The sequence below is a fragment of the Haliotis cracherodii genome, unplaced genomic scaffold (genome assembly GCF_022045235.1).
Source record: "Haliotis cracherodii isolate W230 unplaced genomic scaffold, xgHalCrac1.p SCAF_20, whole genome shotgun sequence".
NCBI lineage: Eukaryota > Metazoa > Mollusca > Gastropoda > Lepetellida > Haliotidae > Haliotis > Haliotis cracherodii.
Genome location: NW_027266276.1, coordinates 3988109 through 4009212, shown reverse-complemented (window position 1 = coordinate 4009212; position 21104 = coordinate 3988109). Strand labels below are relative to the sequence as shown.

At 39.5% G+C, this 21104-nt stretch overlaps 1 protein-coding gene across 1 annotated transcript in view; it reads right to left on the bottom strand.

Moving 5' to 3' along the window:
- Positions 1–10940: 10940 nt before the first annotated feature.
- LOC139470450 (ankyrin repeat domain-containing protein 50-like) overlaps positions 10941–21104 on the bottom strand; it is a 53925-nt gene continuing 43761 nt past the window's right edge. The window contains exons 5-7 of the mRNA XM_071252856.1: positions 12072–12724; positions 11525–11876; positions 10941–11128 (exon numbers count right to left, since the gene is read on the bottom strand). Of these exons, the coding sequence (XP_071108957.1) occupies positions 10941–11128; positions 11525–11876; positions 12072–12724 (1193 nt within the window). The remainder of the gene's footprint in view (positions 11129–11524; positions 11877–12071; positions 12725–21104) is intronic.

The window sequence follows — 21104 nt, the reverse complement described above, 5'->3', positions numbered from 1 at the left end:
TGTCTGTAACTCTGTTAAGCATAAAGATTGATACTCTGTCAAAGGTTTTAAATGATTTTTTGGACGATTTTAATATTTCATGTCGTGGCAAAAATATGCGTACAATCGAGAGACAGTTGCAGCTATGTCTCAACAAAATCGAAAAATGGTGTCACGAAAATGGTTTTAAGTTTTCCAAAGCTAAGACCAATTGTATTCATTTCTGTAGGAAATACAAGCATCATAAAGATCTAGAGCTATTTTTACATGGCACTCCTATCAAGGTTGTTGAAGAGGCCAAGTTCCTGGGCCTCATTTTCGATCATCATTTGACTTTTAAGCCACATATTAATTATCTAAAAACTAAATGCCTGAAGGCTCTAGATTTGTTGAAAGTAGTTGCTAATACAAAGTGGGGAGGTGATCAGCAAACCCTCTTCCACTTGTATAGGTCTCTGATTCGCTCTAAATTAGATTATGGCTCCATCGTTTATGATGGAGCCTGTAAGAGCAATTTACAAAAGTTAGATTCGATTCACCATCAGGGCCTACGACTCTGTCTTGGTGCATTTCGAACATCTCCTGTTGACAGCCTATATATAGAAGCTGATGAACCATTGTTGAAACAACGGCGTATCAAATTATCACTTCAATACATTACAAAATTGCGTTCAAACCTGTTAAACCCTGCATAAAACTGTATATTTCAACCCCTTTATGAAGAACCTTTTCATAGTAAGCCTAAGCTGGTCCCGTCACTAGGCATACGAATTAAACCCCACATAACAGCTGCCAATATTGATTTAGATAATATCTCTCCTTTCAGGGGCACTCATGAAGAGCAACCTCCCCGTGGTGAGTGCTGGGTAACGCTAATAGCTCTTCCCCCGTGTGGACTCGGGGTAGAATTTGTCCACAGCACCCTATTGCTTGTCGTATGAGGTGACACAATTGGGCAACCTGTTTGCCATGGGTTGTACCCCTGTGTCGGTGGAGGATGGGATTCTGGTGGTTGAGGGCACTGGAGCCAGGAACAGTGTTCCTTTTGCCCAACACACCACTTTGACCCTTACTTCACCTAGACAGGTGGTAGAATTGGCCCGATTCTATCAATCGGCTGGTCACGTCATGCCCTGTGCATGGTATACTTGATAATTTAGACATATCTTATCACACAGGTTTTGATCGGAATGTAGGATGACCTTCAATATGTCAAATAAAATTTTGCCTAGAGTCCTATGCCAGAAGGCGGTGGCTCATGGGACAATCTGGTGATACGGACCGCTGAATTCAGTGTTTTTATAGGAAAATGCCATGGGCAGAACCAGCCTGACATTCCTCCTTTTATTAATGACAGCTATTCATGTCTTTATTTCTGGAGTATAACACCCCTGTAGCCCTGGTGTTGCAGCCTGGCTTCCACTGCGGCACCGTTCTTGTTGACACTCGATGGCGGGTGGGGACCAGGGATGCTGAATTTATCCTGTATACACCATGTTTCACACTAACCCTCCTGGTTCCAGTAAAGCCAATAAACGTAGGCATGTAGATTGTGCTTCATTGGATGAAGAACCTTCTCTAAAAGATATAGCTCCTGAAGCTTCTTGGCCGAGATTTATTGTAATTTCGTCAGATGATGGAAATCCATTGAAACTGAATCCTTTCGCTATCTCCATGGGCTTCAAATGCGCTTATGGGGAAGTGAAAAATGTTACGCGTCTTCGTAACGGATCACTACTTATAGAATGTGCACGGAGGCAGCAATCAGTCAACCTGCTGGATCTAAAGCAGTTTGTTCAATGTTAAGGTTGTTTTCTCTGCGCACAGGTCACTCAATTCAAGTCGAGGTATAGTCAGAGATCGTGCTCACTGTCTCTCTGATATGACTGAGAATGAGATAGTGTTTGAACTACAGCAGCAAGGTGCCACTGGTGTAAAGCGTTTCACCAGGAAAAGAGATGATGGAACTGTCACCAACACTCATACTTATCTTTTTACATTTTCAACACCTACAAGCCCAAAGTCAATTAAAGCTGGCTACTTCAAGATCTGAGTGGAGGTATACGTACCAAACCCACTCCGATGTTATAAATGTCAAAAGTTTGGCCATGGGGCCAGATCCTGCCATAGCAAAACGGTGGTGTGTTGCCGTTGCAGTGGAAATCATGAGAGTTCTCAGTGCTTGTCTGAGTCTCTTATGTGTTTCAACTGTCATGGAGTTCACATGGCCTCTTCCAAATCTTGCCCTGTATTTCAGTTTGAGACTTAAATTCTAAAATAGAAATGCACCAATAATATCTCCTACCTTGATGCGAAGAAAGTAGTGCAAACTCAAACTCCATCTGCCAAATCATATTCAGCTGTAGTGTCTTCTCTGCCTGTTGTTAACAAAGCTGCTACCGTTTCCACAGGGTGCCAAACATCAATCTCCTGGGTGACGGATGATCAGATCATTATCGAGGACACCACTTCCGTTTCCAAAAAGGTTTCTACACTTTCAAGTTCAGCTTCACAAACGGATGCAATACCAGTATCTCCAACTTCTGACAATACCTCAGAATCAAGTCTTCAGGGCGATGCCCATCTTACCCAAAAAAAAAAGAAACTGAAAAGGGCAAAGGCCCTCCAACTCTTGGAGATGCCTTCTCTATCCATTCGAACCTCTAGAGATAGAAGTCACTCCCACTGTGCCAGTCTTTGGGAGTAGACTCCCTTCCCGTTCAAGATCACCAGTTAAGCCACTGTGAGCTCTTCTACTAGTATTATCCGATGGAATTGCAGAGGGCTACGGACTAAATTCAATGATTTACAATTAATACTTCAGGATTATAAACCATCGGCATTATGCATACAAGAAACTTACTTAAAAAATTCCGATCAAATTGACATCAGACAACATGATTCCTATCATTTCTTTTCTCCTCCCGGTGCAAAAGCAACTTGAGGCTCCTCTGTCTTAGTGAGGCAGGGTATTCTTCATAGCCCTGTCCATCTTAATAACCCACTTCAAGCTGTTGCTGTCCGAGTTACATTGCAGGTTGTGCTAACTTTGTGCTCTGTTTACATTCCTCCATCGTATTCTCTTAGACAGGCTGACCTTCAGGATTTGTATGACCAACTTCCCAAGCCCTGTGTCATTATGGACGGTTTAAATGGACACAATCCTCTTTGGGGCAGTACACATACAAATCACAAAGGAAAGATCCTAGAAGATTTTATTTTTAATAACGATTTATGCATATATAACGATGGTTCGAACACATATTTACATCTAGGTGCAGGTACTTACTCTTCTATAGATTTATCGATTTCAGACTCACCTTTATTGAATGAGTTTGAATGGTCAGTCCACGATGACCTCTGTGGAAGTGACCATTTTCCAACTATATTTAAACCTATTACTCCTTCTGATGTACCTCCTGCATCAAGATGGAACTTTACTAAAGCAAACTGGCCTTGTTTGAAATACTGTCTTCAAACAAATTAAAACCTCATTTATTTCTTGATGTTCCTGACCCTGTTCAATTGTTCTCTGATGAACTAATCAAAATCTGCGAATCCTCACATACGAAAACCATGTTTTAATAATGACTGCAAACTAGCTAGGAAGGCAAGGAAAAAGGCAGAGCATTATTTCCGTCGCCATCCTATGGTACATAATTTGAACAAATTTAAAGTTTGAAATGCTAAAGCACTGCGCACTTTCAAACAAAATAAACGCTGATCAGGGCAGAACTATGTTTCAAAAATAAATTCCCGAACGCCAATGTCCAAAGTATGGAACATGATCCAAAAGATCAAAGGTAAGGGTTCAAAATCCAGCATCTACCATCTTAAAAAGGGAGATGAATTACTGACTGATAGCTCAGTTATTGCTAATAAACTGGGGAAACTTTGGCTAAACATTCTTCCTCGAATAACTATGTAACTAAATTTCAAAATTACCAAAAGCAGCAAGAAAAGAAAAACATAAATTTTCAATCAGATAATGGCGAAGACTACAATGAAATCTTCTCTATTTATGAGCTACACACTGCCCTTGGAAAGCTCCTGATACCACAACAGGAGCTGGTAACATACATTACCAACTCCTGAAACATTTACCAGAACCTTGTTTGGAAACTCTTCTGCTAATATCTGATGAAATTTGGACGTCTGGTATATTTCCCTCATCATGGCGTGAAGCCATAGTTGTTCCCATACCAAAACCTGGACGGGATCATACCGAGCCCTCAAATTATGGACCCATTTCATTGACTAGCTGCGTTTGCAAAACCATGGTCAATAATATACTAGCCACATAATGAAACTGTGCACGGAGAAAATATATTCTTGATTGAAATACAACACAGCAAGAACAAAATGATGCAGACGCTGTAGCAGCTGAATGATCGGACCATAACAAAATGTCAACGGGACCTGAACAACATCTGTTACGATGACGTCAGAAGATCAAAATGGAGTAGGGGGTCATACGACAAAGTCACAAAGTTAATAACGGGTATGACCACCCTGTGCGTGAATCACAGCAGTGCATCGGCGACGCATGGAGTCCACCAAATGGGCATGGAAGGCCTGGGGAATGGCCTGCCATATCCTCCTCAAATCCTGTGCCAAGTCACGGACGTTATCTTGAGGATGTGGAAGACGACGCAGACGGCGCTCCATTTCATCCCACACATGCTCTATTGGGGAGAGATCTGGAGAAATTGCAGGCCATGGCAGTAACATCACATTGTTATGGTGAGGGAAATCCATTGCGACCCTAGCCGTGTGAGGACGAGCGTTGTCCTGTTGAAATGTCAATCACGGGCCATGACGTTGCAGGAATGGAATGACCACAGGCCTCAGAATCTGATCTCTGTAGCCAACACCGGTGAGATTGCCCTGACCAACCACCAAAGCCACCTCCAAAACGATTCCTCTCCACAATACAGTTGCGTGCATAACGTTCTCCCAAACGCCGGTAGACACGTTGTCGCCCGTCACTGTGGGAAATGTTGAACATCGATTCTTCTGTAAAGACAACATTTCGCCACCATATTCGAGGTTGGCGAACATGATTTCGACACCATCTTCGACGGTTGACTCGATGACGGTGTGTCAGGATGGGACGTATGGCAGGGCGTCGTGGTCGAATCCCGTACTGACGTAAACGATTCCTGACAGTGTTGGGATGGATACGGCGCAGTCCAGGAATTGTCTGGGACGTCGTTACTGCCGTTTGGAACATGTGTCGGAGATGTGTAACTCGAATCCATCTGTCCTGTCTTGGCGTCGTTACTCGGGGACGTCCTGAACGTGGGTGGTCGGCAACGTTATTTGTGTTCTGATAACGCCTCACCAATGCCGATATCGTGTTACGATGGCATTGGAAATGTGTTGCCACATGTTGTTGCCTCATTCCCGCTCGGATCATTCCAATGGCTACATTGCGCTGTGCAGCTGTCAATCTTGGCATGATTTGCTTGTGATATGCTTGTGTCTGCGCCTGAGAAGTTTTGATTTTTTGAATGACCACAGATCATGCTTTCCAAAGTGACAGCGAATTGTGAGTTGCACATGCTATGTACAGCTGCACAGGATGCACGTGCAGTAACACATTGCACGTCCATAGGCCCCCATCAATGTCGTCATATCGCATGGCACGTGCATGAGCGTTTGAATGTCTCCAATAATTGCTGTGTTCAAACCTATATTTCATATATGGACGGTGTGCCCTTATATCTATATTTTCTCCGTGCACAGTTACTTAATGTGGCTAGTATAGATTAACATGGTACTTAGAAACTAATAATTTGATAACAAATATTCAGTGTGGTTTTCGTAAAAATCGTAGTACCATTGACCATTTAGTTCGATTGGAAGCATTCGTTAAGAATGCAATAATAAACAAGCAACACGCAGTGTCTATCTTTTCGATCTAGAAAAGCATATGACGGTATTTTAAAAGATTTACATGACTTTGGATTGCGAGGCCGTTTGACCTCAATTTATATCCGGGTTTTTAACTGACAGGCAATTTCAAGTCCGCGTGGGATCTACCCTGTCTGATCATTATAATCAAGATCAGGGTGTCCCACAAGGCAGTATTTTGTCTGTCACATTGTTTAGTATCAAAATTAATAGCCTAAATGATTCAATTGATGGATCACTTTTTGTGGATGATTTTAACGTATGTTGTCGTGGTAAAAATATGCATACTATTGAATGACAACTACAATTGTGTCTAAATAAAAAATACATCAATGGAAAACGGTTTTAAATTTTCAAAATCCAAAACAAATTGTATTCACTTTTGTAGAAAATATAAACCTCATAGAGACCCAGAATTAGTTTTGGATGGCAATTCTATTAAGGTTGTCAGTTGTCAAAGAGGCAAAGATTTTGGGTTCAATTTTTGACAGCCATATGACCTTTTTACCTCACATCAAATATCTAAAAAATAGATGCATGAAGGCCCTAGATTTGCTGAAAGTCGTTTCGAATTTAAAGGAGGGGATCAGAAAACGCTCCTCCATCTTTACAGAGCACTCATTCGCTGTAAACTAGATTATGGCTCCATCATCTATGGTGGGGGCTGTAAAAGTCATTTAACAATTTTAGATAGTATCCACCATCAAGGTCTGAGGCTTTGGCTTGTTGCCTTCAGAACTTCTATCAATAGCTCATATGTTGAGGCCGATGAGTCGTCGCTTAAAACTATCCTTACAATACATTACTAAACTTTTTTCCAGTCCGTCTAATTCAGCGTATCATTGTGTTTCATTGTGTTTTTAATCCTCTGTATCAGGATCTCCATTATAAGAGACAATCCCTTACTCCGCCCCTTGGCATAAGAATAAAACCTGAAATTTCTGCTACAAAAATTGAACTTACTGACATATTTCCCACCAAATTACTGTTATCATCCCCGTGGCAACTCGTTAAGCCACAGGTAGATCTTGAATTAACAAAACTAAAGAAACCAGAAACATATCAACTAATATATCAGCAAGAGTATAATCAGTTACGAAATACCTACAATACTTACAGATCTATATTTACAGATTGTTCCGAGATCTGATGCAAAAGAAGTGGGACACTCAAGTAGGTATAAATATACTGAGTCAAATTAAAAACTTCACATTTTTAAAAGTAATCCCATATATGATATACAACGGACAAATAGTAGGTATACAAATGGATATTTATTGAAAGCTGGGGATCCTCCATTTTGTATCCCTTGTGATGAGAGAATCAGTCAAGCATGTCCTGCTTGACTGTACTGATTTTGCCATCACAAGGGATAAATATTTTCAAAGTATTATCCATAAAGGATCTTTTTAATAGTATTGATTCTCGTTTAATTATTCTTTTTTTAAAGAAATAGAGTTGATTGAAAAATTTTGATTGATACGTGTGATTAAATATGAATGTTTTAAAATTGGTAGATTAAATTAGCAACTGAGATTGATTGTGGCAGTATCCTTGATGGGGGTTAAAGTACTGTAAAATTATTGTCCCCCTGAGAGGGTACGTAAGATCCACTTCGTTCAAAGTAAATTTCAGAATACCACGATTTTAATCGTTGTATATCCGTTAATTTTAATTGACGGCTAAACTTGCATACAATCGCCAGTGGCTAAAGGTATGATGTAAATCCTGCTGGGGTCCATGCAGGTAGCAAAGGTACTATAAGTCCCCATGGTCCCTTGTATGGTGATCTACCTTCAATTACTTGCGATCTATAGCCCGTTTGTACAATGTTTTGTTCTGTTTTGTAATAACTTTTTATGGTAACGTACTAGTTTTAATAATTGATATTTGTGATAAGTCTAGTAATTTTATTGTCCTTTGCTAAATCCTGCTGGGGAGCCTTGCAGGTAGCAGAAGTAATGTAAGTCCCCTCGGTCCCTAGTCCCTACTTTGGTTGCTGGTGATCTATGGCCCATTTTTTATTGTATTGTTGATTATAAATGTATTGTTTTAACTGTTCACAACTAGTTTTACAATTGAAACTGTGATATTCTAGTTATCTTACTGTCTATCTTTGACAGCTTTTTATTAAATCAAAATGTAATTATTATAACTGTTTCGTCGCGATATGGCTGAAATACTGCCGATGTGACGATAAATTTCACTCACTCACTCACTCACTTATTGTCCTTTTCTGACAGGTTTTTATATAGTCTAAATTAATGTTTCCTTAATGTATTAATCGCTTTAGTCACGATATGGCTGAAATATTGCCGATGTGACTTTAAATATTTACTCACTCACTCTCCTTTCAGGCTTCTGTCTTCCCCTCCTTGGCAACTTATCAGACCGGAGGTAGACTTTACTCTTACACAATTTAAAAAATCAGACACAAATCAATTACTATATCAGCAAGAATATATTCAGGTAAGAACTAAATATGAATCCCACCGTTCCATTTTTACAGATGGATCCAAGGACGGTAGCACAGTCTCCAGTGCTGCTGTCATTGGATCAAAAACCGTATCATAACGTTTACCAGACTATAGCTCAATATTCACCACTGAAGCCAAAGCAATATTAACTGCTTTGGAATATATCCAAAAAACAGTCCAGTTGTAAACGGTTCATCATCTTTCAGATTCATTATCGTGTCTACAGGCAATCAAATCTAGCTCTTCACATCATCCATTCATTTTAGATATTTTAGAATTATATAATGACCTTGCTACTGGCCAATACGACATCGTCTTTTGCTGGTTGCCTAGTCATGGTGGAATCACGGCTAACACAATTGCTGATGCTACAGCAAAGGCAGTTCTCAACAAATCTGTGACACCACTTCTTCTACCATACAGTCACTATAAACCGGTTTTTAGATGCCATATCAAAGACCTAATGCAGAAGAAGTGGGACACTCAAGTGGGTATAAATAAATTACAAGCAATAAAAGAAAATATTGGTTATACCTACTTGGGTTGTCAGTCCAGATTTGAAGAGGTCATTATGCGACGATGTCGTACTGGCCACTCGCGTTATACTCATGAGTATTTGTTGAAAGGTGAAGATCCTCCAGTTTGTGTCCCTTGCGATGAAGAATCACAGTCAAGCATGTCTTGCTTGACTGTATCGACTTTTCCATCACAAGGGATAATTATTTCAAGGTTTCATCCATAAAGGATCTTTTTACTGTAAGTTCTCGTTTACTTCTTGGGTTTTTAAAAGAAATAGAATTGATTGATATATTTTGATATGTGTTGTAAAAAGTATGTGATTTTAATTTGGTAGAATGAACTAATAACTGAGATTGTTGGTGGCTGTACCTTCAAAGGGGGTTAAAGTAACGTAAAATAATTGTCCCCCTGAAAAGGTATGTAAGTCCCATTTCATTCAAAGTATTTTTCATTTACCATGTTTTTAATCGTAGAATTCTTGTTGTTTTTTAATGATTTGGCTTAAACTTACCGACAATCACCAGTAGCCAGAGTGATTGTGTAAATCCTCCTGGGTTACCATGTAGGTAGCAGAAGTATCGTAAGTCCCCATGGTACCTAGTATGGTGACCTACCTTTGGTTATTGGTGATCTACATGTATAGCCCATTTTTATTGTGTACTGTTCTGAATTGTTATGAATTTTATTATGATATGCTAGTTTTAAATCTACATCTGTGATAGTCTAGTGTTTTTAATGTCCTTTGTCGACAGATTTTAATGTCTAAATGTATTAATATATAACTTGATTTAGTCACTATATGGCTGAAATATTGCCGATGTGACTATAAATATTAACTCACTCACTCACTCATATACTTATCTTTGTTGTAAATATTAAATCTAGCTTTAAACTTCAGAGATTGTTGTTGTGATTATTGTAATAGTTATTTGTTGTATTAGCGGGAACCCCTGCCTTTCATCCCACACGTAACAAGAAGAAGTCATGTAAAGCAATATAGCCAAATTACCCCTATCTGGACCCACTCTTCAGCCCTTTGGGGGGTCAGCCCCACCATTTGTACAATTTTAAATCCTCACCACCTAGGAATGCTTCCAACTAAATATGGTTAATATATATTTTCCAGTTCCAGAGAAGAAGTCGTTTAAAACAAAATAGCCAAATTACCCGTATTTTACCCCGCCCCTCAGTCCTCAGCGGTCAGCCCAACCATTTGTACAATTTTGAATCCCCACCACATATGGTTGATATCTTTCTCTTAGGTTCAGAGAAGAAGTCGCTTAAATTACCCCTTTTTGGCCCCGCCCCTTAGCCCCTTGGGTGAGTGAGTGAGTTAATATTCAAAGTCACAGCGGCAATATTTCAGCCATATAGTGACTAAATCAAGTTATATATTAATACATATAGACATTAAAATCTGACAAAGGACAGTAAAAACACTAGACTATCACAGATGTAGATTTATAACTAGCATATCATAATAAAATTGATAACAATTCAGAACAGTACACAATAAAAATGTAGCCCCTTGGGGGTCAGCCCCACCATTTGTACAATTTTGAATCCCCAACTGCTAGGGATGTTGCCCTCTAAATATCATTGATATCTGTCTCTTAGTTCACTTCCAACTCGTGGTTCAGAAGAAGAAGTTGTTTGAATAAATTGTTGACGTACGGACGGCGGATGAAGGACGCCATGGAATGCCATAAGCTCACCTTCGTCCTTCGGATCTAAAATTTAGATAAATACGTGTAAATGTCCCAAATGAAATTGCACTTCCCTCTCATCTACACTGTTAAAAACACTTCTTTATACTACCAAATCCTGAATATCTGAAGATCGGTTCAGCTATAGATAACTCAATTTGAGGAAATCAGAAAAGAATGTGAAACAAAGCCATGGTGAGGATTGTATTACACACACAACATGAATCTAGTCCGCACGTCAAAGCCTGTATTAACATGGATATATTCAAAACGTGTTTACAACATGGATATATACAACATGTCAATGTCTGTAAGAATATGCTTGTCTGCACAAACCTGTCACCTAATACATTTGAGCACCATGTGACACAAGAAGATCAATAATGTCTCTTCGCCCTCGAGACGTCGCTATATTGGCTGCTGTTTGTCTTTTGTTGTTCCTGGCATTGATGTTCACCATATCCTGTGAAAGGACAAACTTCACCACCTCCACATTTCCTCCCCGACAGGCGAAGTGAAGGATGGTGTCACCTCCTATATCCGAGAGTGACAAATCAGCCCTTTTACTTACAAGTAATTCTACCACTTCTTTATGTCCCTTATCTGCTGCCAGCATCACTGGTGTCATCTTATTCCAACATCTACTGTTGATGGACACCATGTCCATGATATATTTAACCACCTCCTCATGTCCTTCTCGACTAGCCAAACAAAGGATGTTGTTTCCACCATCATATACGAGCGACACATCAGCCCCTTTACTTACGAGTACCTCCACCATTTCTTTATGTCCCTTCTCTGCTGCAAGCATCACTGGTGTGAAATTCTTCCATCCTCTACTGTTTATTGACAGCATGCCCAGTGAGAGGACATACTTCACAACCTCCACATGTCCTCCCCGACTGGCGAAGTGAAGGAGGTTGTTACCTCTTTTATCCGAGAATGACACATCAGCCTCTTTACTTACAAGTAACTCTACCACTTCTTTATGTCCCTTATCTGCTGCCAGCATCACTGGTGTCATTTTATTCCAACATCTACTGTTTATGGACACCATGTCCATGACATATTTAACCACCTCCTCATGTCCTCCCCGACAGGCCAAACAAAGGATGTTGTTTCCACCATCATATACGAGCGACACATCAGCCCCTTTACTTACGAGTACCTCTACCACTTCTTTATGTCCCTTCTCTGCTGCAAGCATCACTGGTGTGAAATTCTTCCATCCTCTACTGTTTATTGACAGCATGCCCAGTGAGAGAACATACTTCACAACCTCCACATGTCCTCCCCGACTGGCGAAGTGAAGGAGGTTGTTACCTCTTTTATCTGAGAATGACACATCAGCCTCTTTACTTACAAGTAACTCTACCACTTCTTTATGTCCCTTATCTGCTGCCAGCATCACTGGTGTCATTTTATTCCAACATCTACTGTTGATGGACACCATGTCCATGACATATTTAACCACCTCCTCATGTCCTCCCCGACAGGCCAAACAAAGGATGTTGTTTCCACCATCATATACGAGCGACACATCAGCCCCTTTACTTACGAGTACCTCTACCACTTCTTTATGTCCCTTCTCTGCTGCAAGCATCACTGGTGTGAAATTCTTCCATCCTCTACTGTTTATGGACAGCATGCCCAGTGAGAGAACATACTTCACCACCTCTACATGTCCTCCCCAACTGGCACAGTGAAGGAGGTTGTGACTCTTTTTATCAACGTGTGTCACATCAGCTCCTTCATTCACAAGTAACTCTACCACTACTCTATGTCCGTTCTCTGCTGCCAGCATCACCGGTGTTGTCCCGCACCATACTCTACCACTGATATTCACCATGTCCTGTGAGAGGACATACATCACAACCTCCATATCTCCTCCCAGACAGGCAGAGTGAAGGATGTTGTTGTCTATTCTATCGACGAGTGCCACGTTAGCTCTTTTTCTCGCGAGTAGCTCAAACAATTCTCTATGTCCCTTACCAGCAGCCAACATCACCGGTGTCCTTCCAATCCATTCTTTACAGTTAATGTCCGCCCGTCCTTGGGACAAGATGAGTTTCACTCTTGACAGGTCTCGGGTCCTTGTGGCACTATGGCGGTCGCAGAACGAAGGTGCTGTAACACAATATTTTACTCTGCACATCTGGAAAGGTACAAGATTAAAGTTGCAAGACAGATAATTGCGGCAAAGCGAGGGTCTTTGACATGATACCATAAATACGAAAACGACGTTATTTTTTGTATACGGACATTGGATTAAATAACTATGACAAGACCCGTGAAGATCCGGGGTAGAAAAGGTCTTCAGTGTCCCATGCTTGCCGTAAAAGGTGACTATGCTTGTCGTAAGAGGCGACAAACGGGATCGGGTGGTCAGCCTCGCTGACTTGGTTGATGCATGTCGGGTTCGATGCTCATGTCAATCACTGGATTGTCTGGTCCATACTCGATTATTTAAAGACCGCCGTCATACAGCTCGAATAGTGCTGAGTGAGGCGTTGAACAACAAAAAAACTGTGACAAATTGAGAAATATATTAATTAACTGGCGTGTGTTTAAAAATTCATGGAAGAAGTAAACTTGAACGTCCAAACACATGGCAGCTTGACTTAAATGCATGTTTTATTGTCTACTGATATTCGGTAAATTTATGTACATCCCAGGGGGGTCAGTGTTTTGATAATGGAACACGAATAAATGTTTCACGTTTACTATTGAACGTAAAAGAGGAAATCTGACTTGACAGTTTAAGTAAATAAAAAGATCTGGGTCCGGGTAACACTTGTCAATTCATGTTTCAAACTTAAGTTTTTAAAGATGGAAGCTTGAAAGCTCAACATCGCTTCCAACTTCTTACATTCGCTTCACCGTTTTAGAAAGATGAAATGCTCAAAAGCTCTACTTTGAGTAAACATGTTTTCGGAGATATTTCGTCGTTTTGAAATCTAAGATGACGGAGACGTTAGATTTGCTTGTTTACTCTCGTTTTTTACAATGAGAAAGACCATGGTTTACAACATATACGTGGGTTTGACAATAATGAAAGGTGCGTACCCCCACCCGCAAACACACACACACACACTTTCTGCATCTGCCTTTGCTGATGTATTAATTGTAATGAATGTATGCTAATGCACATATTTTAAAAACTACAAGTCCGAGATTTATATAATATATATCTTCATGTAGTAATTGTAACATTCAATCAAGAAAAAAGATTAAATAGCTCGAGTCATATTTGGTATTTGTAAGGTAGAATATAGCCCAGTTTTCTACATCTCAGATATTAGCATATGCTGGATGTAGTCATTTATGAACGCCAGGCGAATTTAATGAAATTCCAGTTATTTTAAATAAACTAGATCTTGATGACATGTGTCGAGTTATCTATAAAAAATGTATATATTATAAAATCATAGCAGGTAGTATTGTCATACAGCTCTTTTGTTATATATTTATATCACTGAAGTTAAATCACTGAAGTAAAACACAGTTGGCGCACTGACGTCACACAATAAAAGACTATTATATGATTTTGTGTCACAGATTGGCCTGTTCGTCCTTTGTGAGGTACCAACGTTGACGCACCAGTAACAATAATACTATAGTCATTCATCTAGAACTAACAATTGCCGTGAGACTCGGACTTTGTCATCACCTCCCAACGACCGTCAGAAGATTCTAAGAAGGTGTCGGAAATGCAATCGCCAGGTACAAAACCTTTCATCATCTTCAGCGTGATTGCAACACATGTATCGCCTATATACTGCGCATGTACAGATTATTCACCGGACCTCAAGTCACCGCTCATGCCTGAGTTTTATGCAATGCATAGCCGACAGCTGCAACCTCACTTTTCTGAAATCTCCATAACTGCAGACGTATTTCTTCAGGAAACGCCACGAAGTCACTGAACCATGGCCTCCAACAAGAGTTGACTATGTCCACTACTCGCTGATCGCCAAGCTGATGATGGTTTCACTCAGCTGCTCTCACGAGACAGAGACTGTCAGGACAACCTCGATCCAAGGATAAGGATCTTCTCCTCGCTGACTTACGATACATACGTGACAGTGTGGAAGGTTATTAGATACCAGTGATAACACTGCGTGTGACGTCCACTGCACATTTGACATTGAACATTCTGTGACATTCGTTTTAATCATGTAAAATGTTTCGAAAATATATCACTTCAAATGTTTGTAAGTATATCCATAATCACACTCATTTCAGAATAACCGTTCAGTTGAATTTACGTCATCTCTTTATAGTTGCAAATCAAAATGTAAACTGTTTAATCGGTTTACTTATGAATAGTCAACTTAATTTTGTTTTCAAGACACTGACGTGATACTATTTTTGTGACTCAAAGCTACGTTAAGCAGATATCCACGCAAGACGAGTTAGGCAAATATAATTATAAAAATTTCGTGATTTTGAATCACGTCGTGACTTTTCTTGAAAAGCCATGTCTATGTATTGTAGTTATAATGAAGCTGCAATGTAGCATAGCAATGTGCAAGTACATCGACAGAATCAAAATATAGACATGAGCGATGTGTATGCCTGTGACTGACATTACGTGCATCAGAACGTTATTTGGTTAGGATTATCAAGCTTCTGTCTTTCTACAAGCATTCCGTTTAACAAATCGTATTCTGGCAAATGTTACGTATATTACCATTTGACGGAACATCGATGTCAATATTTGTTTTCTATTTACTTTTGAACTGTTTACACATCTGAATACTGTCTTGATAATGTATGCTTCGGATTGGCATAGTCTTGAAATAGTATAATACGATGTTTCAGCGTGTATGTGATTTATAAAGAGTCTTGTATATATCTCACAATCAGGATACTGTGTTTTATCGTACATGTAAATGCTCGGTGTATATGGTAGCGTCATACCTTTATTTATTATATAGACCTTCAATGTCAGTTATTTTCTTTGCAGAGCAAAGACTCACACCAGGCCAGGTAATGTCATACAGCTATTAGTGATGTGTTAAAGACTATTATATAATTCAGTGTAACAGCTTGTCTTGTCCATCCTTTGTGATGGTGTCCGTCATTTGTAATTAATGATTGCTGATTGACGCCCCAAGCGGCATACCACCTGTCATGCATGTTAAGTCACAGTTTCATTATAGGTAGATAAGCATAAATTTCTAAAATTGGGACAGGTTTGAAATATATTGCTTATTTAAGAGTTCATATCGCTGTTGGTGAAAAGCTTCACATCGGAATAAATAGTGAAATCCATCTCCAACAGGGATAGAATCACAGAGTGGACACTGGCGGTCTTCCCTTGGAATGTTCAACCATCAACAAGTTTCAACGGGTTATCTATAGTAAGAAGTTCTGAATTATGATATAGGGAGAAATATTGATTTTGAGAGCAATAGCTATTTCACGAATGAAGGTTGATTCTTCAGGTGCTTGTAATACGACCCTTTGGACCTCGATTCGGCAATGGATTTCCAGTTCTGACGGAATTGAGAATTATATATATTTTCAACCATTGTTCAAAGCCAGCCACGGTGTGGAACAAATCGATGGGTTTTGAAATACCTATGATCAACCGCAATTATCTAAAACATTCTTCATAAATTCTAACCATGGGACATTTTCACCGTCTATATGGATAGTATACATGTGTTTGTAAAGTATTTGGGATGGTTTATGATACACTTCTGAGGTAGAAAGCTTATGCCAAAATGAGTTAACTCGTTTATAAACTTCTATAAACCCAATTCGCCATATAACATAAAGTTTGGAGTTGCGTTTTTTCAGTACAGTGTCTAATTTAAGAAATCTTACATGAACCCTTTCTATAATAGCTACAATCTCGTATCCCCAGATCTCGACACCATATTATAGTATAGGGACAACGATTGCATCAAATACAGATGACAGGCAATCTGATGGCAAAGTAACATTTCGGGACTTCATGAGAAGGTTGAAAATGGCTTTAGTTGCGTTTTCTGACCTAGATTTGACTGCTTGTACACATCATATATTCATGTATAGTTTTAGGCCAAGATCACAACTTTTGTTTTGTTAGATTAACATTGAACTTTTCAGTAGTCGGATTTAACGATTTGTGTAGGTCTTTGGGGTTATCACTTATTATAACAGTGTCATTAGCATAGAGCTGTATTAGGAGCTTTAAAAACTAGTTACATTAGTATCGATCAGATTTCCAAGGTCAACACTTTTACGTTCATTGTTCGATCTCCCTTTAGTTACTGACGATCTCTAGCCCATTTTTATATTGTGTTGTTCCTTAATACTTATTGTTTTTAAATGTTCCGCAACTAGTTTTAAATCTGTTCTGTGATATTCTAGTTCTCATACTGTCCTTCGATGACAGATTTTTATAAAGTTTAAATATATGTATATTTCATGTCTAATTTCTCGTCACGATATGGCTGAAATATTGCCGATGTGACGTAAAGCATTACCTCACTCACTCACTCACTACGTTCATTGTTCAAGATGTTTAGGAATATGGAAATATGAGAGATGAAGGGTTTTCATCCTGTCGTACACCATCATGACAAATGAAATTGGCAGAGAACTGGTTATAATGCTAATTTTAGATTTTATGTTGCGGTACATATTCTTAACCAGGACGAAACACCTCCCTTCTATTCACGATTTGTTTTATTTTATGCCATAGATCAACTCTTCATACCTTTTTTGAATGCTTTAGTGAAATCTATAAAAACCGAATATAAATTCATCTTGGACATTTTCATTATTTGCATCAACACTTGCATTGCAAAGGCGTTATCACAAGTAGAAAACCCTTTTCTAAAAACAGCTTGCGTAGGATTTAAAATGTTATTATCATCAACAAATTCAGTAAATCTGTTACAGTAAACTACGCTTATAACGAACACGCTTATAACGAACTGACGGATACAACGAACTTACTTTTTTGGTCCCGACTATTTGCTGCAGTTATGCTGTATATATGCCTATAACGAACTACGGTTATAACAAACTAAAATTAGTAGTCCCTTTGAGTTCGTTATAACCGTACTTTACTGTATTTATTATTCGGGTGAAAAGTTTGCCGTAGCAACTCAATATAGTTATAGGTCTTCATTAATTAGGGTCTAAGCGGTTGTCCTTCCCTTTGTAAATTAGGTTCACAATCCCCGTAAGCCATGTAATTGGCAAAAGTCCAGATGTAAATATAACATCAATGAAATTTGTAAGAAATGAGACTATGGTGTCAATAGCATCTAAAAGTAATCATTATCTATAAAATTCTACCCTGTAGCTTTATTCCTCTTCAGATATTTAGTTGCGAAGTAATTTCTTCGGCTGAAATCTCAGTGTTGAGAACTGTGGTATCTAATGTAAAGTTAGGCGTAAAAACCATCTTTATCTGGTGTAATTACTGTTTTATTGCTATAATTTCTATGAAATATTTTCAAAAATTCTCTCGGTGAGCGATTATTGTTTTCCCGGAAGGCGATATGTATAGTATTTTTGTAACATTTAATCCTTTTATAATTCTTAGACATTTTGCGGATATTAGCTCCATTTAAAGGTGAATTTGATTTTCTAATTTTATTTTTAGCTTTTTAAAACTTTTTACGCTGGATTCTACATGTTTTGTCGAACCAAATGCAAGGTTTGTCCCATTTCTTATTGCATGCGGCATCAACAAATGTGTGTTCCATATTGCGGGCCATGCTGTTGATCACTCCCGCGTCAAACTGATGCTCCGTCAGTTCACTCATAATACCCCTGTTGGTATTATGACAAAACACTGTGGATACATTTGCGTCATACCGCTTAGGTTTAGGCAATGTTACAAGTGTATAGTAATCCATACACTCTACACAATGTACCATACCTATTAACGATTAATTCACCGACGCGCAGACCCGCACTGATCCACACAGTGTTTGACGAATATCGTCAAATACATTCAAATACTTATATTAAGTTTACAATATATATATATATATATATATATATATATATATATATATATATATATGTACCAAAAGTTTATAAACCTTATTTTGGAGCTACACTGCTTTGGCATCAGGCTAAAAGTCACAATAGGTATGTGTACCTAACACACACACACGAGACCCAATGATACGGCCTCTTAAACACTATAAACAACAACAACAACACTTAAGCAAAACGAAAAAGAGTGTCTTTCACCATCCGTAAAGCACTATTAAACACTTCATTCAATGTATGCAGAATAGGATAGATGTAAAAGGATTATCCAGAATTCGTTTTAGCATTAGATAGTATAAATTTGTTGTAAGACATAACTATCAAATATGTGTACCGTGCTCACACATGAGTCCCAAAGAGGGACAGGTCAGCCGAAAGGCAGAAGGCGACCTCTTGAACACTTAATGCAACAATATCCCCGTGGGGACCCGGGGAGGATAAACTAGAATATGTCCTCAGCAAACCATTGCTGATCGTAAAAGGCGACCAAATTGGTCAGCCTGTTTGCCGTGGGCCGCGATCCTTTGTCGGCAGAGGAAGTGATTGAGAGCGATGGAGCCGGCAATAGTGCTCCTTAGTCCACCACTTCGACCCTAACTTTGCCTAGACGGGCCCGATTCTAGCGATTGGCCGGTCATGTCATGCCCTGTGCATACACTATTTCGCACAAACATTTGGTATTTAAAAATCAATCTATTCAAAATGTCTAATATGTATGAATCTATAAAACGTGCTTAGAGTCCTATGCCCAGAAGGTGGTGGCTTATGGGCCAATCTGGTGGTGCTGACCTCCGAATTTTGTACGTCTCCAATTGAAGGTCATGGGCTAAACCAGAGTGACCTTTAAATTAGTAGATAGTTAGAGCATTTTACGTTTAATTTGCTGGAGTAAAACACCCCTATATCCCCGGTCTTTGAAGCTTGGAAATCTGCTGCAGCAAAAGACTGTCCTTGTAGACACTCCATGGTGGATGAGGAAAAGGGGTGCTGAATCTCCTTCCTTTCGACATAGCTTCCCAAGACCCTGGCTCAAAACGTAGATATACTGAGTCTGACAATTGACCTGACGAAAATATCACCTACCGATCTGACTATTCGCCACGTTTTTTGATTATCGAAGCTTGTGACAAAGAACCCAAAAACTTGAATCCGTTTGCAATCTCCAAAGGTATCATTTGGTATCTGCAAAGAGGTTACAAATGTCCACCTCGATCCGGTTCTCTCCTTGTGGAATGTGCACGGAGACAGCAATCCATCAATCTTATGAAATTGAAAGAGTTTGTAAATATCAAGGATGCTGTCTCTAAACACAGGACACTGAACTCATGCAAGGGAATTGTCCGTGACAGTGCTCGCTGCCTGTCCGGCATGACCGAGGATGAAATCGTCAAAGAATTTTCCCAACAATCTGTCACAGCTGCCAAACGATTTTCTGTAAAAAAAATGATGGTGTGGCTGTAGAGACCAACACTTATCTCTCCACTTTCGACCGTTCGAAAATTCCACAATCAATCAAAGCCTGTTACTGTAACATCCCCAATACACTCCGGTGCTACACCTGCCAAGCGTTTGGACATGGATCAAAGTCCTGTCCTGCCTCTGCTGTTTGAGGCCACTAACTGCGAGATGTGAAGGATGTAAAGTGTTCAAACTGCGGCGGGAACCATGTGGCGTCGTCTAAATTCTGCCAGACTGATCTGACATTGGTCGAGTCTGTTCAATCGTTAAACCAGCTGTGAAACATTTGTCTGTGACTCCTCCCAAACGCAAAACTGTAGAAAAATGTTGAGTCTCAGATTCCTAAACTAACACCAGAACCATAACCAAAACCTGGTAAACGTTTAAACAGGGAAAATAGATTACTGACAAAGAAGCAGCAGATAAAAAACAGCTGCAAACACAAAAGACCACCTCTCCGTTAGAGGTCCCAGTAGAGGTTTCTCATTTGGTCCTCTGGACAAGCAGGTAACTCCATCTCCACATGAAATCGACAGGAGTACTACAAAGTCTTCCTCACGTTCGCGGGGTGGTCGTGTAGCCTAGTGGTTAAAGCGTTCGACCGACACGCCGAAACCCCGGTTCGATTCCCGATATGGGTACAATGTGTGAAACCCATTTCTGGTGTCCCACGCCGTGATATTGCTGGAATATTGCTAAAAGCGGCGGAAAACCATACTCACTCACTCACTCCTCACGTTCGCGTGACATTTCTCCTTAAGAAGCACCACCATGAATCCACAAAACATTATTTAATGGAATTGCAGAAGTCTTAAGAAGAATTTTAATGAAATTATTACTTTTGAATGCAAGATTTTAAACCGTCATTTTTTTTTGTCTCCAAGAAACATATATAAAAAACACAGATCAATTTGATATCCGTCAGTACAGTTCTTACCACTCGTTTTCTCCTCCTGGCGATAAAGCTACAGAAGGTTCTTCTATCCTGGTCAGGCAGAGCATTATCCATAGCCCTGTTCCACTCAATACTACTCTTTAAGCT